General features: G+C 29.9%; 1 protein-coding gene across 2 annotated transcripts in view; it reads left to right on the forward strand.

Moving 5' to 3' along the window:
* LOC108749789 (synaptic vesicle glycoprotein 2C-like) overlaps nucleotides 1-10,744 on the forward strand; it is a 13,351-nt gene that overhangs the window by 273 nt on the left and 2,334 nt on the right. Inside the window, exons 1-8 of one of the 2 annotated variants that reach the window (XM_018488756.1) lie at nucleotides 240-305; nucleotides 7,077-7,390; nucleotides 7,829-7,885; nucleotides 8,134-8,295; nucleotides 8,379-8,541; nucleotides 8,918-9,039; nucleotides 9,114-9,352; nucleotides 9,946-10,172. In XM_018488756.1, coding sequence (XP_018344258.1) covers nucleotides 7,387-7,390; nucleotides 7,829-7,885; nucleotides 8,134-8,295; nucleotides 8,379-8,541; nucleotides 8,918-9,039; nucleotides 9,114-9,352; nucleotides 9,946-10,172 — 974 coding nt within the window. In that variant the 5' untranslated portion in view covers nucleotides 240-305; nucleotides 7,077-7,386. Of the gene's footprint in view, nucleotides 1-239; nucleotides 306-7,076; nucleotides 7,391-7,828; nucleotides 7,886-8,133; nucleotides 8,296-8,378; nucleotides 8,542-8,917; nucleotides 9,040-9,113; nucleotides 9,353-9,945; nucleotides 10,173-10,744 lie in introns of those variants that run through there. The other variant, XM_018488755.1, reaches the window with a different exon arrangement.

Consider the following 10,744-nt stretch of genomic DNA (forward strand, 5'->3'; position numbering starts at 1 on the left):
AGAACCTTTTCCATTACCTTGATATAGTGAGATTATCTTGATATATGTGTTTATTATATAAGAACCTATCGTGGCGCTGAAGAATCTACTGTCGACCCTGCGCGTTCCTTTGTCATTGGCCCATATTCGTCTAAATATCGCGTTGTACCTGAAGCAGTTAGGGTCGCGGCCACCGAAAGTAGTGAATGACGAGACTGCTGTCACCCACGAGGAAACATCGCGTCCATTCGTCGATTCGACGTATCTCATTCCGATTCCGAAGAGCTCCTGTGCGTTTCTGCTTCAGCACCATTTCTCTAAAAAGGGTGAGAAATGTATTTGCATTTGTCTCTTCATTTGTACACGATGTAAAATGAGTATAAAACAACGTTACGTATTCAATCACAAGCAATTTGGAAGATAATTCAACATTTTGCTAGAAAATATAATTTCTTAATAGAATGACAAGCAGTAAAATGAACCCAGTAAATAACTAACAGTAACAATATTACGATTTCTTTTTGAACAATATAAATGTAATATAACACATGTACATGTATGTAACAGTTACATTGTTAAATATAGAAAATTATAACACTGTTATGTTACTGTTGATTGATAGTTTTTTTTTACTATCAATTAAAGTGTTGCTTTAAATTAAGTAAAAATTACTAAAAATATAACAGTACCAAAATTATCATATAAAAAAAATGGTTTTGTTAAAGTACTTAAAAATTTAGCTAGTACACAAGCCTGAAAATAATTTAGTTGACCCAATTAAAATAATTAAAACAATTATATAGAATGTATGTAGTTATTTTAAATCTGTTAGGACAAACAGTGCACTTTTATATAGCTAAATGAGAACAAATTTTACTATCTAAATTAAGTTATTTTTTAAATACTGTTTTTAACATATAATAAGATTTTTATATCATTGACTTTTCTCAACAATGTTTCGATGAAGATGTTTAATCATTTTGGCATCATCCAACTGGTTACGTTTTATATAAAAAGATTATTAAGTAGAAAGAAACATTTCTGATACAAAATACATAAGGAATAACATGTACACCTAATGCATCTATTTCGTTGAACAATTTTAATATGTACTAAAGATGATTAAAAAGTTAGCCGAAATATAGTAATATATATAGTTTAAGTATTGTAATTGTTTTTAATTAAAAGTCAAATATATGACATAGTATTGACATTAATAGCTATCGCGTATTTTGTATAGTGCTAATTCCCAATAGCCATTAATTTATTACTAGATTATAATTTATATAGAATGCTCGTGCTTACTCATTATGATTGAATGTTCTACATATTCATCTTGACAGCTTCAAATCGCTTTTTTTTCGTGCACACAATATATTGTGATACCAAAAGATATTGTATTGCAACACGACATCTATTGTGATACCAGAGGATCAACGTTGAAAGAAATACAATAAGAGCTTACCAAAGAAATCAATAATACGACAATTGAATCAGATTGGATTGAAAAGAACTGATCTTTTTTAATCCTGAATGCCAACAATCTCATGATTCCTCTTTTATAAGAACAATGATTTCAGTGACTGGGATTCTATTTGTATTTTTCCGAAATTACTTCATCTCATAATTAGTAATCGACGGGATTAGTCAGTCATTAATGAATAAAGGAGTGAGTCGTGCTGCATTATTATTGCAACCGATTAAGTCTAGACGATCGCAATCACGACATCCATTTACGACGATAATATATCGTCGATAAATATATCTTCGATTGGCACTTTAAATACCTATAACTATAATTATATATTATCAGACATATAAAAGTGTACATAAATACTGACACGCCATTCTTAAAACAATAAATATCACATACGTTACGTCATCCTCTCCAGGAGATTATAATTTAAAGGTAAATGAATCTGAAGTAAATTCAACATTTTAAAAGCCAAATTGATGATATTACAGTGAAAGAAAAATTGATTATTGAATTTTAATGAATAATTGTTTCAATAGTATAACGTTTATTTACGGGAAATAAATATTTGCTAAATAAAAAACGTAATAATTAAATCAAATTAATGATTCTTATACCAAATAAATATATGTTTACATATTTATTAAATATTTAATTGATAATATTCAAACAAACATTTATTAAAATTTAGTACATTTTTCTTTCATTATAAAAGAATACTAGGAGCAAATAAAAAGTAATTTTTTAAAGAGAAATATTTAAGTATATCATTTTATTTTTAATTGGATTTAGATAGCATAATGTCTTGTCAAAATATTGTCTTCTTTAATGATTTTTTAAAGATAAGATTGAAATATATTTTAATTTTTGTCTAATTGCTTGTTTAACGACTTTGGAAGAGAAATATAATTTAGATATAAATAAGTCGATATACATCTATATGCCCATTATTTTTGGATTCTTGATCGTAATCGAAAACCATACACGAGTTTGTCAACGAGCCTATAATGCGTTTGTCAACATTAAATCAATCGATTCTTTTTAATCTGGATAAAATATCTCAGATAATACAGTCTTGGTAAAAAAAAAAATATTAGGTACCTTATTAACTATTATTTAAAATTTTCCCAGATAACAAAAAGTGTCTAAAATCATAAGACGTTTTTGCGTCTAAAAGACGACTTGAAGATGTCTTATGTCATAATTTTAAACTTTGTGTTGTTTGAATTAGCTCAAAATGGTTGATTTACGGCATTTGCTGTAAATTATCCTTTGTTTTACGAACCCTTTAAACTATAATGTCAATAATTAACAGATAACAAAGCAAATAAAAGAATTCTAAAAAAATAAAAAAATATAAGCACCTAATATTTTCGACCAAGACTATGAATGACTCAAATATTCGTAAAAAAATCAAAATTAGCGACTCAAAAAAATCCTTTTAGATAAACTTCCATATAAAAGACAAAATTATTCGCTCGCACCAGTTTTAATATAAAATATTGATTTCGAATCCATCAGTGAATTAATTAAAATATCATGATAATATGATATGAGAATTTTTTTAGAGCTGAGTTAAAGAATATAGTGTGATATCAGGAACATATCGGAAATAAAAGGAGATGATAACTAATTGTTTTCAATTTGAAATAGGAATTTTATCACGATTAGACCTGTTCGAAAATCTTTTAATCTGATCTTTCTGAAATCTTAATCGATCTAATTACGTGGCTATATATACACTTAAAATTCTTTTCGGTCTAATATAAACGCGTTATCATTTGTGTAAATAGCATCAGTTGCACATTAAACTGATCTTGTCAGACGATTAGCTGGCGCTTTTGCTTTCCGTAATACAGAATTGCTCACAATTATTTTATACTTGTGGGATGACAATGCTGATGAATCGTCATTTTCGTAAGCCTTATCACGTGGAAAATTTGAACAAAACAAAAGATTAAATCGCATAGATGATGAATAGACACAAGTAATCACCTCTACACTTCCCTATTAGCTGTAAGCGATCGTCAGATAGTACCGTTCGTGAAGGTTCTGTTTGCCAAGAAAGAAGCGTGACAAACAAATAATACGTAAGAAATAGGGGAGAGTGGCACCTTTCATGTGTTACCGTTTTATGATCATTTAATGTCACGCTGACGTTTCACAAATACGACCGCGAGTTACACGTTTTTCAACCGTGATGCTTCGAATGTTTCGAAAATATATGTTACAATTAATAAACATAATTAGATTATTGACGCAAAAGGTCTGTCAAATAAAATATGTCAAGTAAAATTGAGAACAAATTTACAGCGAAGCGAAAGCTGCGAATTTTTCAATCATTTCTATTCTAACTTTACTTAAATTTCCTGCACCCCTCAATTTAATATTTAACTTTCGTAAAAATTCTATAATGTCAATACAAATAAGTAAAGAAGATTATATGCAGATAAAGTGAGCCTGGGTATCTAATATTTTGTATAAATTTTACAATTTCCACTTCAAGCTATCTATGGCATTAAATTATGTTGACAGCAAACGTGAAAAACGCGATACACACAAAAAAAAACATATACTAACATATAATAATTATTTGTTTCAAATATTTCAAAAGTTTATATATCCGCAAATCTATCATAAGTATTACATTTATTTAAAATATATTTTAAATTTTTAATAAAAATCCTTTAATAAAAATTATTAAAATAAATTCCATTTACTTATTAAATTAATTTTATACAATATACTCCAAAAAATTCTTGTTTTGAGTACATAATAAATAGGATTAAGTAAGTTAATTTTTTTTTAACTAAGTTAAGTTAAAGTTAACTTTGAAAATTTAACTTAGTTAAGATAAAAGTTAATCCATAGTGACATTAACTGAATTAAAAGTTAAATTAATAAAAAAGGTCCCAGATAAGCTCTGTAAAAAGCAGATTTTTTAAATATTTGCTACACACTATGTCTACAAAATAACAACAGAATTAGATGTACATAATATTGTTAAAAGACTGCTAGAAAAAAAAACAATAAAATTTGCAATTGTCGATAGGATCTGTTTAGTTTCTGCCAACAATTTGCCTTCACATTATATCGACAGGCGATGTTAATAGAACTAATGCGGACGCAGTTGATGGCAGATTGCCATCATTTTCTCAAACTTGCTGACAGTCTGCTAGAAGACTGCAAACATTTTGCTATCTGGGGTAATTTAAAAGGTTAAATTTGTTTTATTTCATGATTTTAAGTTAACTTTTTTTTTTAACTTAAATTAAAAAATTAAGCTAACTTTTTTAATTAACAAGGAGAGACTCACATATGTATTTTACGGATTTTGATCGGCTTTTGCGTGATTATTCTGGGACATCAAAAAATAATTTCTATAAAGCAGTAAATTACATTTCTGTGTATTTAAAAAAAAAAAAATAATTTTAGATCATGATGACGGATCGCTTTCGAATCTCTTTATTCTTTGCTTAAACGTAAATGAAATATTTGGATTTATTTAAAATTAGAAAAACATATCCCCGACAGACACGAATGAATAAGCATATACTTCAAGTAGGAATCCGTATAACGCCTACTATTCAACTCTGATGTTAACTTTTAAAAAATCAAATTATAAGTTAATGCAATTAACAATTAGTTGCTGATAAAATATAACTATATAAAGTTAAAAAGTTAAAATGTGTAACTGAATAAAGTTAAAATTAATTAACTTTTTAATTTAGCATTACCCAATCTTGATAATAATTTTCTAAAATTTGCAATAAGTATATATTAAAATTATTATCAAGAAAATATTCTTTGTTAAAGATAATCGTTATTTAAAAGAAAGAAAATAAATTTTTTCTGTGTTTATAATCACCTGCATTTCAAGATCGTTGAGATTTTATACCAATATACTTTTATTAACACTTCATTAAAAATTTCATAAAATTACTTGCGAAATTTTAAATTTTCTTTTGTATTGTTTCTCAGCTATATTATACCGACATCTGTTACCGTCGTATCTTCAAACAAATATTCGTACTACAGTTTCTATATATCCCAATACGAGATATGACATATCTTTGACATCACAGATTTGTTGTGTGACGTATCTCGATGTATCATTAAATACTTGAAATCAGGAATTGTTATTATCTTCTATAAACGCGTAAACAGTTGCATTTTCATAAATGGTGTACTTTTTTTTCTTCACAGTTTTATTTATCTGTTAATAAATTAATATATATCTTAAAATTTTTTTTTACATTGAGTGATAACGTCGTCAGAATTTGTAGCACTTCAAAATTTTTATATAATGGGGATGAATTAAAATAAAAACTTTTTGGACTGTATAATTATACAAATATTCTAAAATTCACAACAGCTTGATAAAAATAAATAATTAAAATTCATTGAAAGTTCCTAAATTTCATCCCAATTTACTCAAAATCCTGACATGCTACGCAATTTCTATCAATGACATCGTAATCAGCGCGAAATAATCTTCGAGGTATGCATATTATGACGTTTTGCAAAGAATTCGATATGATATCATGTAATGAATGTACTTGTGATTATCAACAGATGAATTAAGAAAATAACTAAAAAAATTTTTATAAGTATTTTATATTGATTTTAAAATATTTACAGTTCTAAAAAATTGACTTACAAAATGGCAAATAAGGGCAATTCAATATAACGAATAAAAATGCATAATAATTTATTGCGTGATGATCGTCGAAAATATTCATCGCAGATTTATTAACGTGCCTGATAAATAATATATTCATAATTCACGTGCAATAATAAATTAATATGACAGGCAACTTCGGTACCATGTCTGATGCTGCAAATCTCTTATCTCTTATCATGACTGAAACTCGAGCAAATTAATGACGTAATAAAATATTGCGCGTATGACACATATAACACAATTTCACGAAATTTTATCTTGTAAAATTACGACGAAATAATAGCGGTCAAACAGATGTGCTCATTAACTTCCGCGTATTCAGGTCATAAATTATGTGTTTACGTCAAAAATATAGTAATTTATCTGCATCAAGACGTACAATCTTATTACACATGCATTTAAGAATTATCGCCGAAAATTAACAGAGAAATTTTTAGGAAAAACATATACAATATTACTAAATATATTTATAGCAATTAAAAAAGATCAATACAAATCATGATGCGATGAAAAATCCATGAAATTAAGATCCTTAACTTTTTTCAGTTTTTGAGAAATAATAATTGAATCATTATTAAAGATATGTGTCATTAACAAGTAATAATGTTCGTTTAATTGCCTTAAATTAGCTCTATTGGAATTGTCAAAATATTTTGGCCCATGTCAGCTTTTCTTCACATTTCAACTGTTTAAATTATCGTGAAGTGTTTTTTACCTTTAAATCTCTCATTTTTTTTCCTCTCGCGGATTTTATCATTTTAAGAAAAGCCGAAAGCTCCCCAGCCTTCTCATGGAGGCAGCTGATATCTTATCTCGAATCAGCTTCAGACTTGCTCCGGAAGTCAAGGTACGCGATGTCGTTCCATGGTCTATGATCATTCGTCTGATCGCGATCGCGCAAGGAAGCTACTTGTCGATCGTCCGTCTTTCTTTCCGTAGAGACGGGAACTCCGCGAAGAAAGAAATTTCACGAATACTTATACTGGTACTGTTATCCGTCAATTGACGCCGTTTTGCCGAGGGGGTAGCCCACGTTAGAGGTGAAATTCACAGTAGCGACGCCGACGGGATACCACCTTGGGCGTTCACGATTCACCAATGAACGCGGGGCGTCGCCCTCGTCAAGGACAACATCGCAGTAACTGCAGCAGCAGCACCAGGAAGCGACGGCACTGCGACGGCACGTCCACGAAGGAGAACTTTCGGCGTGCGAACACCTGCAGAACGTCCAGCGATTTAAGCGGCGATCATGGGTGAATATTTAAATAATTATTATTACTGTAAATAATATATTATATCATAAATACTATTGTATGCCCTGGTGAAAATTTTTCATACAACTTTTCAAAATTTTTATATTTTCAAAGAATTTCAGAATAATTTTATAACTTTTTAAAAAATTTTTCAAATTTTGGTTTGTCAAGCTCATTGGACTTCTTTACAGAGATATCAAAAAAATCTATATCTTTCCTAGGATTTTTCGTATAATATTTAATTCTGGAACATTCTAAGACTTTTCATTCTGTAATTTCTGATAAAATATTATAAAATACGAAAAGGTTTTTGATACTCTTTCAGAAATTATAGAATACGACGATTTTTATGCCAACAATTTTTACTCCAATTTATTGGATTAAAATTTTAGAATAATTTAATTGAAAAGTACTTACATCTTATTCTTTTTGTTGCAGGACTCGACTTCCTGGCAGACGGAGGTGCCGACTTCGAGCATGCAATCACCGTAACAGGCAAGGATTTGTGAAGAAATTATAGATCTAATAACCTAACTTCAATCAAAATGTCCAAGTGCCTATTAGTCCTGCAATTTAGTCACAGTCTGAAACACAAAAATCTTTTAACAATTCGCGAAAGTTGGTAATATTGACATATTAAAGAAGAATATTTAAAGATACCAAAATTTTTGCGGGATTATTTATAAGATAATCTTTAATATTAATTGCAATTATCCATTCTTATTGAACTCAATGTGCGTTAGGTTTTGGAAGATTCCATTACATGCTGCTGACCCTCTGCGGTCTGATTTACATGGACACAGCGATCGGTGTGACGATACTTTCGTTCGTACTTCCAGCAGCGCAATGCGACCTAGAGATGGACTCTACCGCAAAGGGTTGGCTGACTGCTTCACCAATGCTAGGTCGATGTTTCTTTCATCTTTCGTTTGTTTATGCTGACTTTATTTATTAGGAGAAAGTCGTCTCAATTAAGATACTTTTGCAGGTATGTTAATTGGATCGTATATATGGGGATGCCTGGCTGATACGAAGGGCAGGAAGATCGTGTTAATAGCTACACTGCTAATGGACGGCGTCGTGGGCATCGTGTCTTCGTTCGTGCAATACTTCTGGGTGTTTCTGGTCTTCCGGTTTTTCAACGGCTTTGCGTGAGTATGATAGAATAGATTCTGAAGCTAAAAGTTAATCTTTGATTAGTAAATACGTTGAAGCCGGTATAATAAAAATTTACATCACAAAATTAGAATTATATCCTACGACCGAAATGATTTAGTATCAAAGGCCAAAATTAAAGAAAAATTTCTTTTTTTTTTCACAAATTTCAAAAATCACTTGGGTTTTGATAGAACATTTTTCTTTTAATACTCTGTGTTTTTAAAACTAGGACGTTTCGAAAATATAATCATATAAAGTTGTCGTCTTGAATTAAAATGCGAAGAATTACTCTTTAAAATCTTTAAAATACTTAAAGACAACTCTATATAAAATGATTTTACTCAGTTAAAAGTTTTAATTATTACGCAGCATGACCGGTGCCATGGGCATCTGCTTTCCGTATCTTGGTGAATTTCAACCCACGAAATACCGCGAACGCTGTCTCTGTTGGATGGAGATGTTCTGGACGGTCGGTGTGATAGTTCTACCGCGTAAGTACTCCTATAATCTTCCTCTTAAGGGATAAGAGTTCGAGAAACTGGCATCCAAGTTGAATAATTTCTAGTAATCGCCTGGCTGATCATTCCCATGGATTTCATTATCGTGAGCGACACGTTCTATTTCAAATCCTGGAATCTCTTTGTCGCGCTCTGTGCTCTGCCATCACTCATGCTTGGCTTGTGGCTGTTTACTTTCCCCGAAAGCCCAAAGTTCCTGCTGGAGTGTGGCGAAACTGATGCTGCCCTCGAGGTGTTCAAGTGGATTTACTCGCGAAACACCGGCGCTGATCCTGAAACCTATCCGGTATTATTGCTTTAATTTTCTTAATAGAAAAATAATGAAAATTAATGATGTCAAACTCTCTTATGTGTGTACATTGCAAAATTAAAACATCAATACAAAAAATAAACGCAAGAAAAAGTGACTTGCTTAAGTATCTAAATAATTAATTATTGTAACAGTTATAATAATAGATACAAATCTGAAAATGATTTTATTAAACTATCAAAGAATTATGTAAAACGCTCAAATTGATTGCTAGAATGTTAACATTTTTGTAGCTCATCATGTTTGAGCTTCCTACATACTTATTTTGATGGTCTAACAAAAATGTTTAAATTGGTATTTATCAAAATTTTATATACTTCAGCAATTGATAATAATTAAATGTTTGATAAATATGGAATATGTCTAATGAACGTTAATGATAAAATAAACTAATTATTACTATATGTGACTCCGAAATACTTGATATTTTAAATTACATTAAAAATATGATTAAAAAGTGACTTTAAGTCCGTCATTTTCAATATTTAAAGAACATTTTTAGTGTGTTCTAAAAAATAATTTTAAATTAAATATTCTACTTTATTTTTTCTTTTCTTTTTCCATTCCAGGTGAAGTGCTTACAAGAGAAAGCGAAACATCAAGATAAAAGCACCAGGTCACTGAAGCTACTCAAGCGAAAGGATTTGAAGGTTCTATTCGCGGAAATACGTGATCTGACGAGTGCGCTCTGCAAGCCGCCCTATTTACGCAATACCGCACTTGCCTGCGTCATTCAATTCGGACTAACCAGCAGCTACTACACTTTGATGGTCTGGTTCCCAGAATTATTCACTAGGTAAATTTCGTCATTAATCTACGCGCGTATCTTATCAGTTTTTCCAAGTTCTTAGGCCGAAAAAAACTCTTTCACATCATACATATTATAAATCCAAGGATAGATGTAAATCAGCCAATGCGAGCCATCACAGGTTAGGCGCATGTGAAATCGTATACTTTATTTTTAAGAAAAATTGACAAATGTTTCAACCCTTTCGATTGGGTCTTCTTTAGTGTAAAAATAAAAATAAAATCGGTGACGTATAAATTTAATATAAATAACAAAAATACAAGGACTCTTCGTATATAAAATAAATAACAATGAAGGGCGAAGTAAGAGTCAGCGCATTTCTTTAAAAAGTCATATAATTAAAGGCATAAATGTATAAAAAAATGAACTAAATGTGCAGGACACAGAATTTCTAGATCCATTATACCAAGATCTATTTAAAAAGTTTTGACATTTCCATGTTTTATTTCTTTGGTTTATTGTATAAAACATGTATTGTATAAAACATAATATTGTATTTATTTATTAACGCTTTATATTTATATTGTATTTATTTATCACTATGTTTTATACCTATGACT

Source organism: Trachymyrmex septentrionalis, unplaced genomic scaffold (assembly GCF_001594115.1).
Source record: "Trachymyrmex septentrionalis isolate Tsep2-gDNA-1 unplaced genomic scaffold, Tsep1.0 scaffold312, whole genome shotgun sequence".
NCBI classification, from domain to species: Eukaryota; Metazoa; Arthropoda; class Insecta; order Hymenoptera; family Formicidae; genus Trachymyrmex; species Trachymyrmex septentrionalis.